The sequence below is a fragment of the Eptesicus fuscus genome, chromosome 12, assembly GCF_027574615.1.
Source record: "Eptesicus fuscus isolate TK198812 chromosome 12, DD_ASM_mEF_20220401, whole genome shotgun sequence".
Lineage (NCBI taxonomy): Eukaryota > Metazoa > Chordata > Mammalia > Chiroptera > Vespertilionidae > Eptesicus > Eptesicus fuscus.
This window is the reverse complement of record NC_072484.1, coordinates 54,837,282-54,864,671: the sequence shown is the minus strand read 5'-3', so window position 1 is coordinate 54,864,671 and position 27,390 is coordinate 54,837,282. Positions and strand designations below refer to the sequence as shown.

At 42.8% G+C, this 27,390-nt stretch overlaps 1 protein-coding gene across 1 annotated transcript in view; it reads left to right on the top strand.

Moving 5' to 3' along the window:
* The window catches only part of GREB1L (GREB1 like retinoic acid receptor coactivator), a 114,466-nt gene that overhangs the window by 26,180 nt on the left and 60,896 nt on the right, over positions 1-27,390 (top strand). Inside the window, exons 6-10 of the mRNA XM_008160201.3 lie at positions 4,936-5,058; positions 20,372-20,500; positions 23,438-23,554; positions 24,125-24,244; positions 25,275-25,412. Coding sequence (XP_008158423.2) covers positions 4,936-5,058; positions 20,372-20,500; positions 23,438-23,554; positions 24,125-24,244; positions 25,275-25,412 — 627 coding nt within the window. The remainder of the gene's footprint in view (positions 1-4,935; positions 5,059-20,371; positions 20,501-23,437; positions 23,555-24,124; positions 24,245-25,274; positions 25,413-27,390) is intronic.

Below are 27,390 nucleotides of genomic sequence, written 5' to 3'. Positions count from 1 at the left end.
GGAAAGAATGTCTATGAAATAGTTTGTGATACAAATGGGTGACTTCTGAAGTCTCACATTTATAGCAGTTGCTGGAATTGGAATTTTATATGTCTATATACACATATACTAACATATAATATCAGTTTACAAATATTCATATATGCACATAATGTGGAAATATCCTCTTAGGTGAAATACTAGTATACTAGCTCTTTAAGGAAGATCATAGCATAGAAGGAGATAGAAAACTGCCTCCAACCCTTGCTTGTATCTGATAAACTTGGAAATGCTGTAAAGGAACCTCTATAATTAGCTTTGTCATTTACAGCCATTTATTATTTTTAATTAAATTTATTGGGGTGACATTGGTTAATAGTATCATATAGGTTTCAAGTATACATTTCTATGGTACAAAATCTGTATATTGCATTGTGTGCACACCACCCAAAGTCAAACCATCTCCCGTCACCATATATTTGGCCCCGTTTACTCACCACCAGTATGGTAACCACCATACTGTTGTCTGTGTCTATGAGTTTCAGTTTTATATCCCACATCTGAGTGAAATCATATGGTCCTTAGATTTTTCTAACTGACTTATTTTGCTTAGCATAATATTCTTGAGGTCTATCCACGCTATTGCAAATAACAGTATTTCATCTTTTCTTATGACTTAGTAGTATTCCATTGTATACATGTACCACATCTTTATACAATCCTCTATCTGAGGATACTTTGGTTTTCTCCATGTCTTGGCCACTGTGAATAATGCTGCAATGAACATAGAGGTGCATATATCTTTGCAAATAAATGCTTTTGGGTTTTTCTGGTAGATTGCCCAGAAGGATTGCTGGGTCATATAGTAACTCTATTCTTAATTTTTTGAGGAACCACCATACTGTTTTCCATAGTGGCTGTACCAGTTTACATTCCCACCAGTAGTGAATGAGGGTTCCATTTTCTCCACAATCTCTCCAACACTTGTTATTACCTACCTTATTAATAATAGCCATTCTAATAGGTGTGAGATGGTATCTCATTGTAGTTTTGATTTGCATTTCCCTAATAGCTAGTGAAATTGAACATCTTTTCATATATTTATTGGCCATTTGTATGTCTTCTTGGGAGAGGTGTCTGTCCATTTTTTAATTAGATTGTTTATTTGCTCATTTTTAATTATTGTTTGTTTGGTGTTGAGTTGTATGAATTCTTTATATATTTTGGGTATTAACCCCTTGTCGGAGCTATTGTTTGCAAATAGCATCTGCCATATGGTTGGTTGAATGGGAAACGATATTGAAGCATCTAAAGGTGAGCAAATGGAAATTAACAGGGGAGGCAAAAAGGCAGAAAGGCTGAGATGTGCCAGGTAGCCATGCGGCCAGGAGCTCATGGGGGGGCTCAGCCTGGAGAAGGGAGGAAATTGGATGTGACTGGTGATGCTCCCTTCAGCCAGGAGGAGCAGAGAAAAAGAACTAAAACAGCCCAAAATCAGCAGGAGAAAGGAATTAATAAAAATTAGAGCAGAATTGAATGAAATGATGAACAAAAAGATTATACAAAAGATTAATACAACAAAGAGCTGGTTCTTTGAAAAGATTAATAAAATTAGCGAACCCCTGGCTAGACTCACTAAGGAAAAAAGAGAAAAGACTCATATAAATCAGAAAGGAAAGAGGAGAAGTTACGAGATATCACAGATATACAAAGGATCATACTAGCATACTGTGAAAGATCATGTGCCACCAAATTCAATAACCTGGAAGAAATGGATAAGTTCCTAGAAATATATAACTTTTCTAGACTGAATCATGAAGAATTGGAAAATCTAAATAGACCAATCAACAGTGAGGAAGTTGAAACAACCATAAAAAATCTCCCAAAAAAATAAAAGTCCAAGACCAGGTGGTTTCACTAGTGAATTCCAACAACCATTCAAAAAAGATTTGATACCTATCTTTCTCAAACTCTTCCAAAAAAATTTAAAAAGAGGCATACTTTCTAACATATTTTTTGAGGCCAATATAACCCTGATATCAAAACCTGGCAAGGATAACACAAAAAAAGAAAACTACAGACCAATATCTCTGATGAATACAGATGCAAAAATCCTAAACAAAATACTAGCAAATAGAATACAATAATACATTTAAGAAATAATACATCACAATCAAGTGGGGTTCATTCCGGGGGCACAAGGATGGTTCAACATACACAAATCAATCAATGGAATACATCACATTAACAAAACAAAAGATAAAAATCACATGATTTTATCAATAGATGCAGAAAAAACATTTGATAAGATACAACATCCATTTATGATTAAAACATTCAAGAAGATGGTATAGAAGGAAAGTACTCAACATAATAAAGACCATATGCGACAAAACTTCAGCCAATATCATACTTAATGGGAAAAACTGAAAGCTTTTCCTAAAAACGTCAGGAATAAGACAAAGATGCCTACTCTCACCACTCTTATTCAACACTAAAGGCCCGATGCACAAAATTTGTGCATGGGTAGGGTTCCTAGGCCTGGCTGGCAATCAGGGCCTAACTGTGGGGCGACTGGCGGGGCAATTGGGGGGCCCCCTGCTGGCACCCGCCTTGGCTGGCCTGGGGCCTGCGGGCTGGGGGCAGCTCCTGAGTTGAGCGTCTGCCCCCTGGTGGTCAGTGTGCATCATAGCGACTGGTTGTTCCACTGGTCGTTCTGCCATTTGGTCGATTTGCATATTAGGCTTTTATTATATAGGATAGTTCTGGAAGTCTGAGCCAAAGCAATCAGGCAAGAGAAAGAAATAAAAGGCATCCAAATTGGTAATGAACAAATAAAAGTATCATTCTTTGCAAATGACGTGATTCTGTATCTAAAAAACTCTAAAGACTTCACCAAAAAACTATAGAAACAATAAATATAGTAAAGTTGAAGGATACAAAAATCAATGTACAAAATTCCACTGCTTTCCTATATGCTAACAATGAAACCTCAGAAAAAAAAGAAATGAAAAAAACAATTCCTTTTGCAATAGCAACCAAAAGAATAAAATACCTAGTAATAAACTTAATAAAGGAGGTGAATGACCTATCTACTTAGAACTACAAAGCATTATTAAAGGAGATTGGGGGGGAAAAACAAAATGGAAAAATATTCCATGTTTATGGCTTGGAAGAATCAACATAAAATGGCCATATTACCTAAAGCCATGGTCAGCAAACTGCGCCTCACGAGCCACATGCGGCTCTTTGGCCTCTTGAGTGTGGCTCTTCCACAAAATACCACGGCCTGGGTGAGTCTATTTTGAAGAAGTGGCATTAGAAGAAGTTTAAGTTTAAAAAATTTGGCTCTCAAAAGAAATTTCAATCGTTGTACTGTTGATATTTGGCTCTGTTGACTAATGAGTTTACTGTCCACTGACCCAAAACAATATACAGATTTAATACAATCCCCATCAAAATCCCAAAGTCAGTGTTTAAAGAATTAGAAAAAAACACACATCAAATTTGTATGAAACCACAGAAGACCCCAAATAGCCAAGACAATCCTGAGAAAAAAGAGCAAAGCCAGAGATATCATACTACCTGACTTCAAATTATACTACAGAGTTAATATAATCAAAACAGCATGGTACTGGCAGAAAAACAAACACACAGACCAATGGAACAGAATCGAGAGCCCAGAAATAAAACCACATATTTATGGGCAAATAATTTTTTACTAAGGAGCCAAAATTGGTGCTGGGAAAATTGGAAAGACATATGCAAAAAAATGGCACTAAACTACATTTTGTCCCATGTACCAAAATTAATTTAAAATGATACAAATACTGCCGAAACCGGTTTGGCTCAGTGGATAGAGCGTCGGCCTGCGGACTGAAAGGTCCTGGGTTCGATTCCAGTCAAGGGCATGTACCTTGGTTGCGGGCGCATCCCCAGTGGGGGGTGTGCAGGAGGCAGCTGATTGATGTTTCTCTCTCATCGATGTTTCTGACTCTCTATCCCTCTCTCTTCGTCTCTGTAAAAAATCAATAAAATATATTTTAAAAATAAATAAATAAAATGATTCAAATACTTAAATATAAGACCTGAAACAATAAATTTTATAGATGAAAACATAGGTACTAAACTTATGGACCTTGGTCATAGAGAACATTTCATTAATTTGACCCCAAAGTCAAGGGAAATAAAGGCAAAATTAAATGAATGGGACTATGACAAACTAAATAGCTTCTTCACATGCTACCTTAAGACTAATATGATAAAACATATAGTATAACTTTGTTGGAAGTTACAGTCCAGAACATTGTCATAACACTTGCTATCTACCTGAACCAGTACAAGGTATTATTAAAATATATCAGAGACCCATATTAGCTTAATTAAAATGAAGTTTGGTGTTTCATGATCAGTAATCAACTTGAATATTGTCTACCTATTTCCTTTAATAAAAACTGAGAATAATAATTTTAACATTTCTAATTTTTTCTTGCACTCTTGAACATAAGTTAAGGTTAAAGGTAGCCTAGCTGGACTCCAGGTTACTGTTCTACATTTAAATCAATCCTGGGCAGCAGATTAATTGGTACTTGAAAAATTATTAGATTTTTATAAACTATTGATACTTTAACCTCAGTCTTACCCATAAAATTAGTATGACTATATTGGTTATGAGTAATTTTTCCCCTGGGAACTAGTCTGTGGGTTAAAAGTTCTGATCATTCTTTGTGACCATTTCTTGGTTTTCTAAACATGACATCTGGCCCTAGGAAGACAAATTGTGTTCATCATGTTGAACATTCTGTTGGAGTCAGGACTAAAGCCAGGGGGACCTCAAAGTGGTTGCCATTTAAGGAGCAGCCATTTATTTTAGAGATTTTATGGATTGTGCCCCCATCACCTGTTTTAACATAATATTGGGCCTCCACACATAATGTGACTCTCACTCTTTTTCAGAATGTAGAAGCCGACAATCCTCTGCTACTTGCCACTCTATTAAACCAAACGCTTCAGTATCATCAACTGTGACCCCAGAAAATGGCACAACTAATGGATACAAGTCAGGATTCATTCAGACAGGTAATGGGGCATTTTCTTTTGGCATTTCAAACAGTAGATGTATATTTAATGAGGCATTTAAAATTTACTCTTGGCTGGTTTGAACAGACATATTTTAAAATAGAGATGAATTACTTGAGTTACTATTAGAATTAGAACTCAGCATTGAGATAGGCCAGTCTCTGGGTGACCAGAATCCCAAATCCTGCCAGTGCTATGACAGGATGGAGAAAGGAACTGGTAGTTGACAGGAAATTTAACTCAAACATAGGGCCCATTTCTAGAGGCAATAAGTGGAAATCCAGATATGAAGAAAGTCTGCCTCATAGCTGTCAGGTGGCATGTACTGGGGACAGAAGTTCCAGGGTATGTCTCTAACTAAGCCCCAAAATAGGGCGTATTGTCCCAACTGGGATAAAAAGTAAGGTCCCAGGATAGGACTGAGGATCATAACAGAAGAATCCAGGTTCTAGTTTCTAGTGGTTCAAGATAGGAGCTTGGATATGAATAACCAGGTAAAATTTTAGTGCCTGAAACTATGTTACAGTATCACAGCAGGATCAGCAGAGTGGACAATCTGATACTGAGCAGATAAGTTACTAGTCTAAGGCCTCTGAAAATTCTTTCAGTATAGAGAGGCCTGCACAGGCTCAGGCCCTGAGGTCAGAACAAGGCTTTAGGTGAGAATTAATATTTCCAGGTGATGCAAGGGCTGGAGGGCTATAACCAAAAAGATCAGGGCAGATAGTGTTGGAGAAAATTATTCAGGAGCAGTCTAGGTTATATCTTAGGCAGGAAGGAAAGTGTTTTTAAAGGATTTGTGAATTTTTTTCAGTGCACTTGTATTTTGTAAAGTACCATTTTACTCATCTGATATGCAGACTTCATAGCATATGTGTTTTGCCAGTGTCCAGTCAACCATTCAAGTTGAAAAGAAGGCTGTATTTATTTCACTGCTTAGCATTCCTCTTCAAAATCTATGTGAAATTCTGATGAGCTGATAAATTATTTCTATTTGTTTCAAGAGGGAAGTGATTATTAAAATATGTTAACAATAGCAATGATAATAAGGCTGACTTTATATGAGACACTTCTTGCTGTGTGTCTGCATTCAGCTAAGTCTACTACTTCATTCTGGATTTTAAAAGTATAACTTTCGCCGTAGCTGGTTTGGCTCTGTGGATAGAGAGTCAGCCTGCAGACTGAAGTATCTCGGGTTCGATTCCAGTCAAGGGCACATGCCTGGGTTTCAGGCTCGATCCCCAGTAGGGGGTGTGCAGGAGGCAGTCGATCAATGATTCTCTCCCATCATTGATGTTTCTCTCTCTCACTCTCCCTTCCTCTCTAAAATCAGTAAAATTATATTTATACAAAAAAAAAAAAAAAAAAAAGATGGAAACCAAGATGGCGCCATAGGTTAAACACCTAACCCGCAGCCGGGCACAACAATTTCAAAAATACAACTAGAGGTCAGAACGGTCATCGTCCAGAACCACAGGAAAGCTGGCGGACTGAAATGCCCACAGCTGGGGAGAAGGAGAAGGCCACGGGGACAGTCGGGGGAGCCGCAAAAGCCTGAGGTATGGAGAAACGGACGGAGACACGAGCACGCGCGCCTGCGGGGAGGATGGAGCCGGAGAGGAAGGGGGCGGCTGACGGCCTGGCCGGCGTTCACTGGCAGGAAGGAGATAAAGGCTCCGGATTGCGCTGAGCGCCGGCTCCGACTGCACTGAACCCCGTTCCGGGCGAAACCCTGGGAAGCCAGGCGCAGGCTGGGGGAATGAATCTGGGCTGTGGGGCGCAGGCACAGAGGAGCGGCGGAAGGCAGAGCTCCAGAGGCGCGCGCAGGAAGGGGCGCAAAGGACGGACTGTTGCCTGCGCCACTGAACTGCCCTAGCGGGAAGGAGACAAGGGCTCCGGACCGTGCTGAACCCCAGTTCCGACTGCACTGAACCCCAGTTCCGGGCGAAACCCTGGGAAGCCAGGCACATGCTGGGGGAATGAATTTGGCCTGTGGGGCAGAGGCACAGAGGAGCGGCGGCTCCAGAGGCGCACACGGGAGGGCGCGCAGAGGAGGGACTGTTGCCTGCGCCACTGAATGGCCCTGCTGGGAAGGAGACAAAGGCGCCAGACTGCGCTGAGACCCAGTTCCAACTACATTGAAACCCAGTTCCAGGCAGCGGGCGAAACTCCAGGGCGCGTTTCTCTCAGAGGTGTTTGCAAGGAATACAGAGGGACACAGACACAGGAGCCTCATGTCTCCTGCACAGCAACTCTTCCTATATAGACAAAGAGGGTCCTCATGGACAATTGGCCTGGAGGACAATTCCTCCTAGTGACACCAACAACAATCAAGACTTAACTGTAGATACTCACTCAGTTTCGCAACTGCGCCGCCCCCGCAGGCCGCCCGGCCCGGGGCACTGGGGACGCCGCGGCGGCAGCGGCGCCCGGAGCCCGGCGGCCGCCCAGCGCCCATCCCCGCCGCGAGGCCCCCGCGTGCCTGGTTCCGCGGGCCGCGCGCCCCGCACACCGGACGGAGACCCGGGCGCCCTCTCCGTGCACCTCCCGGCGCCACTAGACCTCAGTAGAGTTGACTGAATTCAAGGGATTAAGAAGAACAAATTGGGGAATTCGAAAAAGATGACGGCGGAGGTGAAGGCTGATGTGTTGCCTCACATGGCAGTTTCGGAAATACAACTGGAACATGGACTAGTGAGGGTGGCGACTGCTGCTCGCGTCTCCCCAGACCGGGCGGCTGCTCCTCTCAGTCAGCACCGCAGCCGGGGCCATGGGCTCGTGGGCGCCGCAGCAGCTGCTGTGGCGGCGGCCGCGGACTCGGCGCAGCGGCTCTCTGTGAAGGAAGAGACCATCTTTCTGCAGGAGGGGTGCATCCGCGCCACCGACCTGGCCGAACTGCGCAGTGAGATCCTCGAGGCCCCGGAGGCCGCCAACACCGATTTGGAGGATTCTTAGGAGTTCTCATCTTACATTCAAGCCCTTTAAGCCATTTTGACAGAGGAGAATCAAGAAGGCGGCTAAGTTAAACAAAGGAACTGCGAACTCCACCGCGCACAGCAATTTCAGGGGCACGAATGGAGGACAGAGCCTCTGCCATCCAGAACTACAGGAGAGATGGCTGAATGGTAGATTTATAGCTAAGAGGGAAGAGGAAACCAGCGAAATCGGAGGGGATGAGGTGTGGAGGCGCGTGGGTCTGGTTGGTGGCGGGGGAAAGGGGCTTTTGTTCCAAACCTAGGGGAGATTAGCTCTCCATCACACTGAAATCCAGCTTCTGGGGACCCGTGGGAGACCCAGATGCCTGCGGGGAGAGGCGGGACTCTTGCGGAGGTGCCAAGCGCCCCTGGGTCTGGGGGAGGCCGCGCTCCCCTGGGTCCGAGTGAGGCCAGGGGTCCATAGATCCAGGTGAGGCCTCGCGCATCTAGGCCCGGGTGAGCCCAAGTGGCCCTGGGTCTGGGAGAGGCCAAACATCCCTGGGTCCAGGTGAGACCATGTGTCCCTGGATCGGGTGAGGCCTCGTGAACCTAGGCCCGGGTGAGCCCAAGTGGCCCTGGGTCTGGGAGAGGCCAAGCGTCCCTGGGTCCGGGTGAGACCATGTGTCCCTGGATCCGGGTGAGGCCTTGTGCACCTAGGCCCGGGTGAGCCCAAGTGGCCCTGGGTCTGGGAGAGGCCAAGCGTCCCTGTGTCCGGGTGAGACCATGTGTCCCTGGATACGGGTGAGGCCTCGTGCACCTAGGCCCGGGTGAGCCCAAGTGGCCCTGGGTCTGGGAGAGGCCAATCGTCCCTGGGTCCGGGTGAGACCATGTGTCCCTGGATCCAGATGAGGCCTCGTGCACCTAGGCCCGGGTGAGCCCAAGTGGCCCTGGGTCTGGGAGAGGCCAAGCGTCCCTGGGTCCGGGTGAGACCATGTGTCCCTGGATCCTCGTGAGGCCTCGAGCACCTAGGCCCGGGTGAGGCCACGTGCCCCTGGGTCTGGAAAAGACCAAGCGCCCCTGGGTCCGGGTGAGACCATGTGTCCCTGGATCCGGGTGAGGCCTCGTGCACCTAGGCCCGGGTGAGCCCAAGTGGCCCTGGGTCTGGGAGAGGCCAAGCGTCCCTGGGTCCGGGTGAGACCATGCGTCCCGGGATCCGGATGAGGCCTCGTGCACCTAGGCCCGGGTGAGCCCAAGTGGCCCTGGGTCTGGGAGAGGCCAAGCGTCCCTGTGTCCGGGTGAGACCATGTGTCCCTGGATCCGGGTGAGGCCTCGCGCACCTAGGCCCGGGTGAGCCCAAGTGGCCCTGGGTCTGGGAGAGGCCAAGCGTCCCTGGGTCCGGGTGAGACCATGCGTCCCTGGATCCGGATGAGGCCTCGTGCACCTAGGCCTGGGTGAGCCCAAGTGGCCCTGGGTCTGGGAGAGGCCAAGTGTCCCTGGGTCCGGGTGAGACCATGCGTCCCTGGATCCGGGTGAGGCCTCGTGCACCTAGGCCCGGGTGAGCCCAAGTGGCCCTGGGTCTAGGAGAGGCCAAGCGTCCCTGTGTCCGGGTGAGACCATGTGTCCCTGGATCCGGGTGAGGCCTCGTGCACCTAGGCCCGGGTGAGCCCAAGTGGCCCTGGGTCTGGGAGAGGCCAAGCGTCCCTGGGTCCGGGTGAGACCATGTGTCCCTGGATCCAGATGAGGCCTCGTGCACCTAGGTCCGGGTGAGCCCAAGTGGCCCTGGGTCTGGGAGAGGCCAAGCGTCCCTGGGTCCGGGTGCGACCATGTGTCCCTGGATCCGGATGAGGCCTCGTGCACCTAGGTCCGGGTGAGCCCAAGTGGCCCTGGGTCTGGGAGAGGCCAAGCGTCCCTGGGTCCGGGTGCGACCATGTGTCCCTGGATCCGGATGAGGCCTCGTGCACCTAGGTCCGGGTGAGCCCAAGTGGCCCTGGGTCTGGGAGAGGCCAAGCGTCCCTGTGTCCGGGTGAGACCATGTGTCCCTGGATCCGGGTGAGGCCTCGTGCACCTAGGCCCGGGTGAGCCCAAGTGGCCCTGGGTCTGGGAGAGGCCAAGCGTCCCTGGGTCCGGGTGCGACCATGTGTCCCTGGATCCAGATGAGGCCTCGTGCACCTAGGTCCGGGTGAGCCCAAGTGGCCCTGGGTCTGGGAGAGGCCAAGCGTCCCTGGGTCCGGGTGCGACCATGTGTCCCTGGATCCAGATGAGGCCTCGTGCACCTAGGTCCGGGTGAGCCCAAGTGGCCCTGGGTCTGGGAGAGGCCAAGCGTCCCTGGGTCCGGGTGAGACCATGTGTTCCTGGATCCAGATGAGGCCTCGTGCACCTAGGCCCGGGTGAGCCCAAGTGGCCCTGGGTCTGGGAGAGGCCAAGCGTCCCTGGGTCCGGGTGCGACCATGTGTCCCTGGATCCAGATGAGGCCTCGTGCACCTAGGCCCGGGTGAGCCCAAGTGGCCCTGGGTCTGGGAGAGGCCAAGCGTCCCTGTGTCCGGGTGAGACCATGTGTCCCTGGATCCGGGTGAGGCCTCGTGCACCTAGGCCCGGGTGAGCCCAAGTGGCCCTGGGTCTGGGAGAGGCCAAGCGTCCCTGGGTCCGGGTGCGACCATGTGTCCCTGGATCCAGATGAGGCCTCGTGCACCTAGGCCCGGGTGAGCCCAAGTGGCCCTGGGTCTGGGAGAGGCCAAGCGTCCCTGGGTCCGGGTGCGACCATGTGTCCCTGGATCCAGATGAGGCCTCATGCACCTAGGCCCGGGTGAGCCCAAGTGGCCCTGGGTCTGGGAGAGGCCAAGTGTCCCTGGGTCCGGGTGAAGCCAGAGCCTGGGTCCGGGTGAGGCCGTGTGCCCCTGGATCCATCCGGGTGAGGCTGGGTCCCAGGCCCGGGTGAGACCACGCGCCCCTTGGGTATGGGTGAGGCCACGTGCCCCTTAGTCCGGGTGACGCCGTGCCCCTGGGTTCGGCCGAGACCAAACCAGAGGGAGTCGGACCTCCGTTACCGCCATTTGTCCACCATCCAGAGCTGGGGGGTCAGTGCTGACATGTACACATAAGGAACTACTGGACATTGAAATTGAGTCTCAAAAGAACTGTTGGTCCAGGGGGAAGCTCGCTACAGACTGATTCATTTGCCTGTCAGCATAACTATTATTGCTCGTCTCACATTCAGTGCTTATTAGTATATATCTAGTTTCATATGATCTCGCTCATCTAGGGGAAATGATGAACAACATAGACTGAGGAACAAGAACAGAACCAGAAGCAAGGAGGCATCGATCGGACTATCGGGCCTCAGAGGGAGGATAGGGGAGGGTAGGGGGAGGGTGGGGGGGAGGGGGAGAGTTCAACCAAAGGACCTGTATGCATGCATATAAGCCTATCCAACGGTTAAGTTCAACAGGGGATTGGGGCATGCGTGGGGAGAGGGGTGGGATGGGAATGGGGGGATGAGGACAAATATGTGACACCTTAATCAATAAAGAAATTTAAAAAAAAAAAAAAAAAAAAGAACTTTGAGGATAGCATCAACAGGAAAATATTTAAAAGAAAGAAAAAGTCTTTAATTAGTCCAAGAAATTTAGATAGAGGCTGTGATATAAGAAAAAAGAGTATTTCTCTTTAGAATAAATAAGAGAACATCATGTCACTAGGTATTCAAGAAAGAAAAAAGTTGGTGTTTAGCTCTTGGCATTGAAAGATGGGCTTCATTAAAATAAATATACATGTCTCTCCTAGAATACTATTTTAGTAATTTTATTGATTTTTTAGTATAGCTTATGCCATTAGACCTTGGGATCAGAGAAATGCAATTTTAAAACTGCAATATTAGAAATGAATATTTACTTCATTCCAACAAAATTTTTATCAATTGTTTATTATGTTCTAAGATCCTTGTCAAATGCTGTAAGGTAGAGTATGGCTCTGATGACTTAAAAACCACTTATATAAAGAATAAAAGAACAATAAAACATGTTACATTTTATAAAAGAAAGAAATCTATATATATAAAAGCCTAAGCAACTGTTCGACTGGTAGCTGTGATGCGCACTGACCACCAGGGGGCAGCCGCTCAATGCACAGGCATGGAAACATAAAATAGACTGGTGAATCTCAAAGGGAAGGGGAAAAGGAGGAGGGCAGGAAGAGATTAACCAAAGATCTTATATGCATACTAGAGGCCCGGTGCACCCGTGGGGTCCCTCGGCCTGGCCTGCGGGGATTGGGCTGAAACCGGCAGTCTGACATTCCCCAAGGGTTCCCAGATTGTGAGAGGGTGCAGGCCAGGCCGAGGGCCTCTAGTGGATATATAAATAACCATTTGTACCTGAAAATATATTAAAATTATAATAAATAGTAATGCAAAAGAAAGCAATAATGCATTCTCATTACAGTCATACACCTCATGACATTTCAGTCAATCATGGACTGTGTGTATAATGGTGGTTCCATAAGGTAGTGGATTATAAGCAAAAAGTTTGTTTGAAATGTTAGAAGAAAAGGCTGGCCCTGACTATAATGTTGAATTTACTGGTAGCTCTGGATGGTTTAAATAGAGGAGGAAGCTCAGCATGCTATTTACCAACCTGCCTTCTGCCTTCCTACACCTGCTCACAGGCACACACTCATATACTTGCTCCTTCTCCCCTGCTCTCGTCCCTTCCCTCTCTCCCCGCTCTCCCTCTCCTTTTTATTATTTCCCTGGGTCTCTTTTGATCTCTGCTCTTCCTTAATCTCCCCTTCTCTTCCTTCTCTCCCTTCCTCCCTCCCTCCTCCTGATGACCAATCTCTCGCCAGCAAAACTTCCTTCCACAGTCCTCCTTCTACACCCCCCTCCACAATGCACTCATGCACACAAACACACATTTTTATCTTTCATATCGTATTCTTACTGTACCTTTTCTATGTTTAGGTATGTTTAAATACTATCCTAATATATAAAAACCCTGGGTTGTGCCCTAGCTCAGTGGTCGGCAAACTCATTAGTCAACAGAGCCAAATATCAACAGTACAACGATTGAAATTTCTTCTGAGAGCCAAATTTTTTAAACTTAAACTTCTTCTAACGCCACTTCTTCAAAATAGACTCGCCCAGGCCGTGGTATTTTGTGGAAGAGCCACACTCATGGGGCCAAAGAGCCGCATGTGGCTCGTGAGCCGCAGTTTGCCGACCACGGGGCTATATAATATAGCCTTAGGTATAGGCTATCTAGGTTTGTGTAAGGGCACTCTATGATATTCACACAATGATGAAATTTCCTAACAACACATGTCTCAGAACAACCTGTCATTAAGCAACACATGACTCTATATCAAGAAATATGTTTTGAAAACAAATGTTGCTCCGAAATAGAGGAAACCGAGATTCAGGCTTTGGCAAAGGCTCTGTCAGTTAGCCATGAAGAGACACAGGCAAGTCACTGACTGACTCACAGTGAACACAAGCTGCCAAGATCTAGCCAATATTCTTGTGTTTCCTTATAGTGGGGAAAGTGGCAATTTGACCATGAAATTAGCTTTTAATAATTTTAGGTGCAATCTAGGTAATTTAATAGAAGAAAGTGCCTTTAAAAAGGAGGCTTTCATCTAAAACTTTCTTCATTAATGAATTTTGTTTATACAATTTTCAACAGTAATTTCTTTCTCTTACATATGTTGAAAATAATAGGCTGTAAGAATTTCATGTTAACAATTTTGAAATCATTACAAACATTAGAGTATGCAGCGTCTCCTTAGCTGATAGAAAGTCATCCTTCTACAGGAGATTGCTTTCTTAATCTGCAATCAGTGGCTTCCTATAATCAATGTTTCTTAGCATGAAATGTAAGCACACACCCATTGCATAGTTATTTAAAGAGGGGATTACTGACTATTTACACAGCTTTGTCTTAAATTCCACCTGCCAAGCTCTGGATGTTCTGTTCTGGTTGGCTTGTGGCTTATCCTTGCATACTTTCTTTCAACGTATTTATGTCATTGATAATTCAAACTTTAGTCAACAAGCCTGGTACAACTTTTTCTTTTGACTGAAGGTGACTATATAGTTATTTGCCTACATTATACACACATAGCACGGGCGCACGCACGCGCACACACACACACACACACACACACACAGGGATGTATTGTGTTTAATCTGAACAAGAATTCAAGAATAGATGAAAAAAATCTAACCCAAGATCTTGAAATGTTCTTTTCCATGTTTTCTTCTAAAAGTTTTATTATTTTATCTCTTGCATTAATGTCTGTGAGCCATTTTGAGTTAATTTTTGTGTATGGTCTGAGGTGAACATCTAAGTTCATCTTTTTGCATATGGATATTCAATTATCTCAGTAGCATCTTTGAACAGACTATCTTCTTGTCAGTGAATTGCATTTGTCAAAAATCAATTGACTGTAAGTCTAGCTACTTATTTTTGGAAAATTGATAAAAGGGATTTCATCAAAATTCAAGACTTTTACACTTCAAAAGACTGCATTAAGAAAACAAAAAGACAAGCAACAGACTAAGAAAAAGCATTTGCAAAACACGTACTTAATAAAGGATTTGTATCCAGAATTTATAAAAAAAAAAAAAGCTCTTACAACTCAGTAATACGGTGACAATTCAAGCAAACATGAGCAAAGGACTTTGAATAGACATTTTCTTCAAGGAATGTATACATACAAAGGGCTAATAAGTACATGAAAGGTATTCAATATGATTAGTCATTAGGGAAATGCAAATCAAAACCATAATGACATACCACTGCACACCCACTAAAATGACTGCAATCAAAAGACAGATGACAATAACCAAAAGTCTGTAAATGTGCAGAAATTGGAACTCTCGTACATTTCTGGTAGGAATGTAAAATGTGGCAGCCACATTAGAATACAGTTAGGCAGATTCTCAAAAAGTTAAACATAAACTACTACACGACCTAGCAATTCCACTTCTAAATATCTACTCAAGAGAAATGAAGATATATGTTCTCACAAAAACTTGCACACAAATGCTCATAGCAGCATTATTCATTGTGGTTGAAACCTAGAAAAAACTTAAATGTCAGTCACCTTATGAATGGATAGACAAAAATGTTGTGTATCCACACAATATCGCTGAACAATAATAAGGAACAAATGCTGTCACATGCTAAATCATGGGTGAACCTCAAAAATGTTATGCTAAGTGAAAGAAACCAAGCAAAAGAGATTTCATTTTTTTTAAGTATCCAGAAAAGACAAATTTAAAGAGACAGGAAATAGATTAGTGGTTGCGTGAGACCAGGGGTGGGAATGGAAATTAACTGAAAATGTGCATGAAGGTTCTAACTGGTGAGATGAAAATGTTCTAAAACTGATTTATGGTGATGATTGCACCACTTGATAAAGTTACTGAAAATCATTGGACTGTACATTTGAAATGGGTAAATTTTATGATATGTAAAACATACTTTAAGAAAGGTATGAAAAAGATTAAAAAGCTGCTCTGAAAGACAGGTGAAATCCTTTGGAGTGGCACTGTTTCAGTTCAATACAATCTGATTTATTGCATATCTCCTATGGGATGAACACTGTTTCGGACCAGAAGGTAAACAGCACAGGGCTTGGAGTCAGAGACCTGGTGTTTAAACACTGCACCTGACATATATTTGCCACAGCTTGGGATAAGCCACTCAATTGTTCTGTGCCTTGTTTTCCTCATTTGTAAAACCAAAAATAACTACACCTATTTTGCAACTAAGGATTAACTCTTCTTTGCTGCCATACCTATACTTGTGTGACATTCTTGCCAATTACAGTTGCTAACCATCTATATTCTCTATGCTAGAAGCTCTGTGTTCATTTTATTTATCCTTATACCCCCGAATACCTGATAAATGCCTGGAAATAAATTTTATTTTAATTTAAATTGGAAGTTAGCATTTGGGGAATTATGTACTGTTATGCTATGTACTGCTATGTACTGTTTTTCCAAATAAAGATGATATGCTCATCTACCATTAGGAGGAAACATGTTTTTATGCTCTAGCCCCGTGGTTGGCAAACTGCGGCTCGCAAGCCACATGCGGCTCTTTGGCCCCTTGAGTGTGGCTCTTCCACAAAATACCACGGCCTGGGCGAGTCTATTTTGAAGAAGTGGCGTTAGAAGAAGTTTAAGTTTAAAAAATTTGGCTCTCAAAAGAAATGTCAATCGTTGTACTGTTGATATTTGGCTCTGTTGACTAATGAGTTTGCCGACCACTGACTGCTCTAGCCTGTAGGGCAGGATGGCAGTGAGCCACCTCAGCTCTGCCCCTGAGACCAATAGGCTAATTTCTAAGAAGACTCTGTCAGGCAGGGCCACTTTATGACTTTTTGGGCCCTTTCTCCCTTGGAAAGTATAAATAATATTTTTATGACTGTGTTGGTATAAAAATGAATGTTTAATATTATATTTTAAAATACTTGACCAGAAGTTCATTGTTTTTTTCTTATTTTAAAATTAATTAAAACATTTTCATGAGCCCCTAAAAGTATTATGGACCCAAGGTTCTGTGCTTTCTGTGCATAATGGGGAAGTTGGCCCTGTTAGTGGTGACAGAAGAATTGTCCATGAAATGGGATTTTCTTCTCTGAGCCACAGTAGGCTCAAAGTAACATAAGCTCCTTAGTTTATGTTTATGTATGTATTAAAGAAGTAAGAACAGTAACAAATAAAAGGACTGGCTCTATCATATATCAAACTCATGAAGCTTTACTAATAAAGACAGGGTGGAGTTGGAAAAGGAATAGGCACTGAGTAGAAAGTCTAAAAACAGATTCATATAACATATGAGTATTTCATAATTAACAGAGGTGACTTGCAGATCAGTGGGACCTTCCATTTCAATGAATGCTGCTCAGAAATTGGATATTCTATGGGGGGAAAATGAACTGGACCTCTATTTCACACTTTACACAAAAATCAATTCCACGTATCTGAAAGATATAAATGTAAAAGGCAAAAACTGCCAAGCTTTTAAGAAGATATTTTAGAATATCCTAAATACTGTGGCACCTTAAAAGTAGAGAAAAAAGTGCTGACCATACAGGAAAAGACTAATATTTCACTACATTAAAATTCCCCCTTCTAATTATTAGACGGCATCAGAAAGACAGTAAAAAAAAAAAAAAAAATCAAGCCGCCAAAACCGGTTTGGCTCAGTGGATAAGAGCATCAGCCTTCAGACTCAAGGGTCCCAGGTTCGATTCCGGTCAAGGGCATGTACCTTGGTTGCAGGCACATCCCCAGTAGGGGGTGTGCAAGAGGCAGCTGATTGATGTTTCTCTCTCTCATCGATGTTTCTAACTCTCTATCCCTCTCTCTTCCTCTCTGTAAAAAATCAATAAAAAATATATTTTAAAAAAAATCAAGCCATAAACTAGATGTGTAATACATAAAATGAAAAAAAAAGACTAGTACAAAGAACATATAAAGACTGTTTATGAATCAATAAGAAAAAGACATTAATAGAAAAAATGAGACTTGAACAAGCACTTTATGAATGAGGAAATACCATTGACCAATAAATACATGGAAAGATGATTAACCACTTTGGCAATTAGGGAAATTACTTTAAAAATACCATGACGCCCTGGCCGGTTTGGCTCAGTGGATAGAGCGTCGGCCTGGGGACTCAAGGGTCCCAGGTTCGATTCCGGTCAAGGGCATGTAACTTGGTTGCGGGCACATACCCAGTAGGGCGTGTGCAGGAGGCAGCTGATCGATGTTTCTCTCTCATCGATGTTTCTAACTCTCTATCCCTCTTCCTTCCTCTCTGTAAAAAATTAATAAAATAAAAAATAAAAATAAAAAAATAAAAATACCATGAGATGCCACTTGCTCTTTGTATTTGTCTTCCTTCGCCACTGACCTTCCTTGATGTCAGGATAATCAAAAGTTTCTTTTGCAGGTTTTAAAAAACACAGTTCCTCATAAATATTCAAATTAAACCTTTACCAAAACACAATCTCCTTTGTCCAAATGCAGTGGGAATCCTTTGGCTGGCAGATTTGTCCACTCCCAACCAGACATTGAGAACATGTAGCCTCTTCCTTTACACTGTTAACTCCTTGGGCAGTAGCTGTATCTGCCTTCTCTCCCTCTTCAATCCCCGAAGCCTAGCATGGTGCCTGGCCTGCTGAAAAGGCTTAATAAACATTTGCATTCATGGGTGGGAAAGGAAGAAAACCAGTGACTGCTGCCCTGTGAGACAGGGCCACAAATATGCTTGTGAGACTTCTCCTCTTACCCCACAAAAGAGAAAAATACCACTATTTAGCAAGTATAAGGAAGAATGATCCACTTTGTGGAAATGAAGAAATGTTAGTAGTAACAATGAAAAGTCATTTTCACTAATTACATTAGCTACCACTTTAAATGATAGTATACAGTGCTGGCAAGGGTATGGTAAGACTGGCATTCTCAGCCAGGCTGGTGGAGGTGAGCACTTTGTGCCCTGGCCAGTGTGGCTCTGTTTGGGTGTTGTCCCATGCACCAAGGGGTTGCTGGTTTGACTCCTGGTCAGGGCACATACCTGGGTTGCAGGCTTGATCCCGAGTGGGGGCATGTAGGAAGCAGCTGATCAATGTTTCTCTCTCACTCTCTCGTTCTCAAAATCAATTAAAATATATTTTAAAAAAAGAAAGCAATTTGGCAATACAGAACAAGAACATTAAAAATATTTATATGCCCTAGCCGGTTTGGCTCAGTGGATAGAGCGTCGTCCTGCGGACTGAAGGATCCCAGGTTCGATTCCGGTCAAGGGCATGTACCTTGGTTGCGGGCACATCCCCAATAGGGGTGTGCAGGAGGCAGCTGATTGATGTTTCTCTCTCATTGATGTTTCTTACCCTCTATCCCTCTCCCTTCCTCTCTGTGAAAAATCAATAAAATATATTTTTTAAAAATATTTATATCCTTTACCCTAGTAATCTAACATAAGAGGCTTAGCTAAGAAAATAACCTAAAAGGAAAGTCAAGATATTCATTGCAGTTATTCTTTATAGTAACTAAAAAAGACAAGCAATATTAATATAGAAATAATTGAATAAATCATAGCATATTCACATAACGAAGATGTCAAAAGAGATAATTATGACACTATGCAGTCACATAGGAAATAATTCTGTTAAGTAAAAAAATATTAATTCTGTGTATTTTTGTTATATGATGCAAGAAATATAATGTGGATAAAATGTGCAAGGGCATATACTAAAAGAAAAAGACAATGGTTTGTGGGAGAAGTGAGATTTTAGCATGTTTGTTTCTATGCCTGAATTTTCTTTTATGTTATACTAGAGGCCCGGTGCACGAATTCGGGCATCAGTGGGGTCCCTCAGCCTGGCCTGTGGGATTGGGCCCAGAACCGGCTCTCCGACATCCCCTGAGGGGTCCCAGATTGTGAGAGGGTGCAGGCCAGGCCGAGGGACCCCACCAGGTGCACGATTGGGGCTCGGGAGGGACGTGGGAGGTTGGCCAGCCAGAGGGGGATGGCGGGAGGGCTCCAGGGTGTGTCTGGCCCATCTCACTCAGTCCTGACTGGCCGGACCCCAGCAGCAAGCTAACCTACCTGTCAGAGCGTCTGCCCCCTGGTGGTCAGTGCACGTCATAGCGAGTGGTTGAGTGGCCTTAGCATATCATTAGCATATTGTGCTTTGATTGGTTGAATGGACAACTGGACAATTAGCATATTAGGCTTTTATTATATAGGATAATAGACCATAAAACCATTCCCTGGTGGTGAATCGAGCCCTTAGAGAGGCACATTAACTCTTCTGAGTCAGTCAAGGACCATTTAAATCTTTTGAATTCCTATGAGAAATACTGATTAGATGTCTGAGGAATCATTTTGTGGTATGAATACTAATTTTTAAGATAATTTCTAGCATAGCACCATCAGTATCCTGGTTTTTAGAGTGTTTTTCCCCAAAACTCTCAGAGTTTTAACAGCCCCCTTTGATATTTCCTTGTGTGTTTTGATTAATCTGTTGTGCTAGAGTAGAGTCAGGGATTTGGGGTTTGTACTCATATGCCTTTAATCAAGTTAAATGACTATCACTATTTAAGGTAATAGTACCTTCCTAATTGAGTTTAAATAGGGATTAAGTGAATTGATATATTTAAATTTCTTATACTAGTGCCCAGCACATAGTAACTTCTAGTGAGTATTTGTTAAATACATAGAAAAGAAAATAAAACCTGAAAAAAGAAACATTGACTTTCCTATAATGGATCAAGGAAAAAACTGAAATTGTGTAATCTGCTTTCTCTCACCTCGCTTTTATTTAATTAACTTCCTTCCTGCATATTTAAATGGCTGCTAATTTGAACAACCTTTTTCATTTTAAAGATTCACCAGTTCTCAGTCCAGCTAATTCTGCAATCAATTTAAGTGGAGCTCAGGACCTGACCCGGAATAAGAATGTTGTGAAGCCACTGGCTTTATCTTTGCAGGTTGTAGGGAAGACTTACGCTGCAGGTGATGTTTTCCTCACTTATATTTCTTTGGTAAATATATAGTCTATAAAAGACGTGTGTGAAATTTAATTGACAACTTGGTAGAAGAAAACAGAAGCTGCTTCTTTGCCAATTGAAGACAGAAGTGGGGCTGTCTATAATAATGTATTATTATACAAATCTTGTGTTCTCTATGTTCCAACCAGAAGAGTCAAAGAATGGCATTTGACACACGGGAGACTGAGAAGCTTGATTTCATTCAACCTGTTTTGATGAGGAACTGGGGGTGCAAACATCAATTAGGCCCAATCCCTGGACTTTAATTGTACTTGTAACCTAGCAAGGGAGATAGACCCATAAGAAGTTATTGTTATTGTCAGTAAATATAACAATATGCTAGGGGAGCACAGAAAATGAGTTTTAACCCAACATTTTTGGGACTAATCAAGAATGGGTTATTGGAGGAGCTTGGTCTTTGAACTATGAGGAGATAGTCACTATACAAATAAATTCTGGAAAGACATTTAAAATTCAGAGAAACACAAGAGCAAAGCTTGAAAAGGAAAGGAAAGAGGCAGCATAATGTGTGCAGGAACGTAAGCAGTTTGGACTTGTTAGAACCATAAAATGTAAAACTCAGGGAGTGGCAGGAGGTGAGTAAGTGGTAGATAGGGGAAAGGTCACGGGAGACCAGACTAAGAAGCATGGATTTTACTCTGAAACATATGGAACAGAGGAGTGACATGGTCATATTTGAACGTGAGCTAGATCATTTTGGCAGCCAAGAAAACAAGAGGTAGGAAAATTAGTTGGGGGTCATTTCAGTAATCTAAGTGAGAAATGATGAGGTCCTTAACCAGGGTAATAATAGGTTGGAGAGGAGGAGACAGATTGGAGAACTACTCAGGAAGAAAAATCATTAGGACTTGACTGATTAAAGTGAGGATGAAGCAAAAGGGGTCTTGGTTTACGTCTATCTTTCTGGGCTAATGCTGGTGCCATTGCTTGAGACAAGGAATACAGAAAAAGGGGCAGGTTCCCCAGGAGGAGATTGTAAGTTTGATTTTAGATATGTTGAGTTTCAGATACCCATGAGGCATTCAAGTGAAGAGCTGTTCAACAGTCATTTAATTTATCCTGGGGGAAATCAGAACTGATAATATAGTATAAAGTTGAGCCACCAATATGTAATAAAATCACCAGAATAAATAGTATCAGCCAAGGAGTAATGTAGGGTAAGGCAAGCTATGAACTAAGTATAGAATCCTAAAAGAATTCCAGTGTATCAGGAAAAGAAATGATTAGCAAGGTAGAAGAAGAATGAGGAGAAAACTTTCCAAGTTAGGCATCACAATTTATCCAGGTTAGATTATAGATTTGAATAAACTGGATCCAAATTTTTGCAGTATTAAAAACTTAATGAAATTATGGATCTTGGCAGTAATCTCATGGTTGCTAAAACTATCAGAAGAAAGGCTGATGAACAACTTTATAATTCAAGAATTAGCCTGACAATTCTTGAACCTCATGATCAATCTTAACATCATAAGAGAAAACCAGCCATTCTATGCCCCTTGATGGAAGTATACTAGTACAGCAGTACTTATGAGATACTCTCGTAAAAGAAAACCAAACCCGAATCTGAGCAAGCCTTTATATCTAATGATTTGTTTATAAGAAATAGAGGAGATGTTAAGTGACACCATGGATATCCAATAAGCAAAATCCAAAAAATGAGAAATTCTGCAAGGTTTTTAGCAATTAATTGTAAAAAAGAAAAAGAAGTGGAATCCGATATATTGAAAGAAGTTTAAGGGACAGAATTCAATGTGTGGATCTTTTTTGAATCCCAGTTTGAACAAACCAACTGTAGAAAAACATTTGTGAGATAATTGGGGAAATTTGTATACTGGTGGAAAATTTGATATTAAGGAATTATTAATCATTGTTAATTTTAAATATAATAATATTACAGTTGTTTGTTAAGAGTTCTTTTCTTTTAGAAGCACTCATAGAAGTATTTATGGATGAAATGATATAAGGGAGTTTGCTTCAAAATAATCCAGAGCATGTATGTGTGTATGTGGAGTGAGGGGACGAGATAGAAAGTGTTGATAAATGTTCAAGCTGCGTGTGGGTACAAAGCTTATTATACTACTAGAGGCCTGGGGCACGAAATTTGTGCACGGGAGGGGGGGACCCTCAGCCTGGCCTGTACCCTCTCCAATCTGGGACCCCATGGGGGATGTCTGACAACCGGGCCCACAGGGATCGGGCCTAAACCGGCAGTCAGACATCCTTCTCACAATCCAGGACTGCTGGCTCCTAACTGCTCGCCTGATTGCCTGCCTGCCTGATTGCCCCTAACTGCTTCTGCCTGCCAGCATGATTGCCCCCTAACTGCTCCCCTGCCAGCCTGATTGACGCCTAACTGCTCCCCTGCCGACCTGGTCGCCCCCAACTGCCCTTCCCTGCTGGCCTGGTCACTCCTAACTGCCCTCCCCTGCAGGCTTGGGTGCCCCCAACTGCCCTCCTCTGCCGGCCTGGTCGCCCCCAACTTCCCTCCCCTGCCGGCCATCTTGTGGCAATGTCGCGCGAGGGCATGATGCCACCTAGGCTTTTATTATATAGGATTCTCTCTCCTTTATATATGTTTGAAATTTTCCATAATACAAAGTTTTAAAAAAAGTTTTTTTCTATCTACCATCTCCAAAGATTTCACTGAAAATTTCACTAAAAGACCTCTTGGGGTCCTAGAAGATGATTTTTAGGTGATATTTCATTTTACTGAAGTTATTACTCTGATGGTTGTAATTGGCTGTATCTAACTGGGCTATCCTGTCAGTGAGATTCCTTTCAATCCTAGAGTGTGAGGTTTATCACATGGTTGCAGCATCACAGAAAGCAGTGTCCTTCCTGCCCAGCCTCTACTCTGAGTGTTCACTCTTGTGTATTACAGATGCTGCCAATGGAAACAGTAGCCAAGGAGGGAAGAGCAGTACATCTAGCGCCGCTCAAGCCCGCCCAGGGAATTACCCTTTGTCACCAAGACCTAGCTATACATCAGGAGACCAAGGTACAATAGAGTTTTGAAATAATGCAACTTAATTATGGAAGAATAATTAAGTGCTACAGAGTTTTGAATGATGAATTATCTGACAGTGTACTTTCAAATTTTTCTTAGCTTTTCATACACTATTTTAAAATTTTATGATTGGTGTAAGCAGAAATGATTAAATATCTTGGTGATTGTACAGAATGAGCACTTACCTAGGAAATAATGCTGAAACCTATGTATAAGGAAGTGTCTTGAAAAACCATGGACTTTCCTCTCTATTGTGACCCTGGGCAAATCTGAGCCTTCCTTTCACCATCTACAAAATGAGTATAACAGTATATGTGTCCTACAACCTCACAGGGATGTTGACAGAATGAAATGAAATAATCTGGGTAAAACTGTACATTGTACAACAGCATACAGATGTTAAGTGGTATTGTTAGTGTGACTTTTCCTAATTTTATCTTTACCTCTAGAAGAGTGGCTTATGCTTTCTGAGTATAATCAGATTAAAGGTTCTATGTTTCTCTAGCTTCTTTCCTTTCTTCTACTGCTAAGATAAGGCTCATCTTTCTTTTTTGCCTTCAGCTACCATGTTCACTTCTGGGCCACCAAAGAAACGACACCGGGGATGGTACCCTGGGTCACCTGTCCCCCAACCTGGTTCCGTTGTACCTGTTCCTACAGTTCGCCCTCTTTCAAGAACTGGTAAGATTTCAACAGATGATGGGTTTTAAGTTTTATTGAATTAGCAGAGTATCTCCTACTCTTGTTCTTTCCCTGCACCCTTGAAGATAAATTTCCTTAACCAGCCATTGTGTCCAATATTATGTAAGGATATTGATAGTACCTAATATGTGGCCCCATCATATCTACCTTCACTAGAAGCACATGTGTTATCACAACAGATCTTAATTCACCATCTGGTTTTGTTTTAGCCATGGTATTGATAAGCCATTCTTTTCTACATAGGACATGATGCTACCAACCCACCATCTTAAAGCACAAGTGAACTTGCTTTGCCAGCAGTGATGTTAGATGTGTCCTTCAATGATCTGGTTCCTTATGTGTCCCATACTTATTTCTGGCCTGGATGGTTCAGTCTGTGACTAGGATCCTGAAAAACCAACTGGTTCTTCTAAGCTGTGGCCATACGGTGCCTATAGTTAGATATTCAAATGCTCATCTACCTTGCCATACTAAACATAGACAAATGTAAATATACCAATTCTAAGACATAGATGTAGTTCTTTTAAAATTTAAGTTTGTTGAAATAAATAATTTTAAAGAATACAAAGAGATACAGCTATATACAAAAAGAATCGTGCCAATATGTCACTGCAGTTGCCAATAGGTAGTACTGATTAATGATGAGTTGATCTTCACACTTTTCTATACTTTTACAATTTTTTTATAATGAGAAGATATGCCTTGATATTCTGATGGGGAAAGATAAAATACAAAACAGAATCCAAAAGACTACCTAGAAGGAAAAACTACCAAAAATGCTAAATAATAGTTATCTCCAGATAATGTGATAATTGTTAAATTTTTTTTCCTTTTGTTTTTCTCACTTCTAATTTTATACAGTAAGCATAAATTACTTTAATGAAAAAAGCAACAATAAACCATTAGATTTCTAAAACTTCCATATTAAACGTATTAATACTGCATTATTTTAATTGTATTGCCTTTAGCTTTCATGTCTAATCCTTCTTGTCAAACTACTTTTTTCCAGAGTCCCTTCTATCTGCCCCAGTTCCACAGACCCCATTAACTGGAATTTTACAGCCTCGACCCATTCCTGCAGGGGAAACTGTAATTGTTCCTGAAAACCTGCTAAGTAACTCAGGCGTTAGACCAGTAATTCTGATAGGTAAGACAAAGGAATTTCAAATTGTCTGTGTCAGCTAGAATTTAGGAGTGCTTCTCTGTTGCATTGTTTGTGCATTTATCCATGTGTTCATGAATATATTTATCCGGTTATTGATTCTTTCAGCTTTTGTTGGTCAGCTCCATGCTATACTAAATGTGTGACTAGACATTGGGAATAAGGCAGTCTTTGGGCCCACAAGGAACACTGGGTAGTGAGGGAGTCTGTCATGTAAATGACAATTACAACACTCTAGGGTACTTGAGCTGGTAGCGGTTCACAACCAAGAACTGCAAGAGCTCAGAGGAGAGGGAGCTTAACTCTGCCTGCAGAAGGGTCTGAGAAGACTTCTCAGAGGTAATGTTTCAGCTAGATCCTGAAGGGTGGGCAAGAGTGGACAAGACAGGGAAGGGGACTTTTCAGTTAAAGGGAGACAAACCACAGAGAAAAGAAACAAGCTGAACCAGCTAATAGATCCCACTCAGGACAACCAAGAGCTCCCAGAGTTGTAGATGGGGAAGCATCTGTGAATCAGTATCTTAACTTAAGGAGTCTGAGTCATTCCAAGCTGTCTCTAAGTGGAGGCATAGACATTTAGGGGTCCCTAGATTCTAAGACCAACTTAGTGCCTTTCATACCCACTCAAGAGTCCTCTCAATTTGGGGCTAGCCTAGACCAGAAGGAGACTGCCTACTTTACCTTTGGGACTTAACAGAAGGGTGTTTAATCCCCATCACGTATTTAGGGTATGTCTACGTGAAGTGCTATCTGTTCCTTGCAAGCTGGCTTGAGCCTATTGGCGTGAATGGTTTTATTTCAAGCCCTGTACTTTACCATGCTTCCCTATCCACTGATCCTAGACCTGTAGCCACTGGGGGAAATCCCAGTTATTTAAATTCCATATGTCAGTAAATTCTTACTGAGCTTTTGAGTTGCATACATAATGCTATTAAGCCTTGAGGACACTTTGTGTCTGCCTTTTAGAAAAAGTCACAGAAGGACTGTCCTTCCAACTACACCACCAAAACAGGATATACACTGAGTGGCCAGATTATTATGATTTCTGAACGCATAATAATCTGGCCACTCAGTGTATATCCTATATAATAAAAGGCTAATATGCAAATTGTCCCCTCGACCAGGAGTTCAACCAGCAGGCAGGCCAGCCAACTGCCCATGTCCCCTCCCATACACGAATTCATGCACTGGGCCTCTAATATATATATATATATATATATATATATATATATATATATATATATATATATATACTGAGTGGCCAGATTATTATGTGTTCAGAGATCATAATAATCTGGCCACTCAGTGTATATTTTAACATATTTTTGTCCTATCTACTTCTAAGATAATTTGAGATTGTTAATTGACATTAGAAAGAGAACATAAAACTAGCTAGGATTGCCCTAACCAGTTTGGCTCAGTGGATAGAGTGTCAACCTGCAGACTGAAGGGTTCTAGGTTCGATTCCAGTCAAGGGCATGTACCTTGGTTGTGAGCACATCCCCAGTAGCGGGTGTGCAGGAGGCAGCTGATCAATGTTTCTCTCTCATCGATGTTTCTAACTCTCTATCCCTCTCCCTTCCTCTCTATAAAAAAAAATCAATAAAATACATATTTTTTTTAAAAAGTAGCTAGGCTAGCAAAAGGAGTGGAACCTCCAATGACCAGCGAATGGTGGAATATTGCTGTTGATCAATGAATTAAAATTTTTTCAAGGAAAGCCTCCATAAGTGACACAGGTTATCATAGTTTGTTTCTTTTCTGACTTACCTGAAAAGAAACTTGATCAGGAATTTTATGGGGAAATATTTTATTCTTGTTATTTTACAAAAGATACAGAGATATTTTGTAAATTCTCATCAATCCTTTATGGCAGAGATATAATATTAACATCTCCTTTCTGTGGGAAACAGGGATAGTATAATTTTTTAGTATTTTGCTTCCTATTCATCTGGTTTAACAT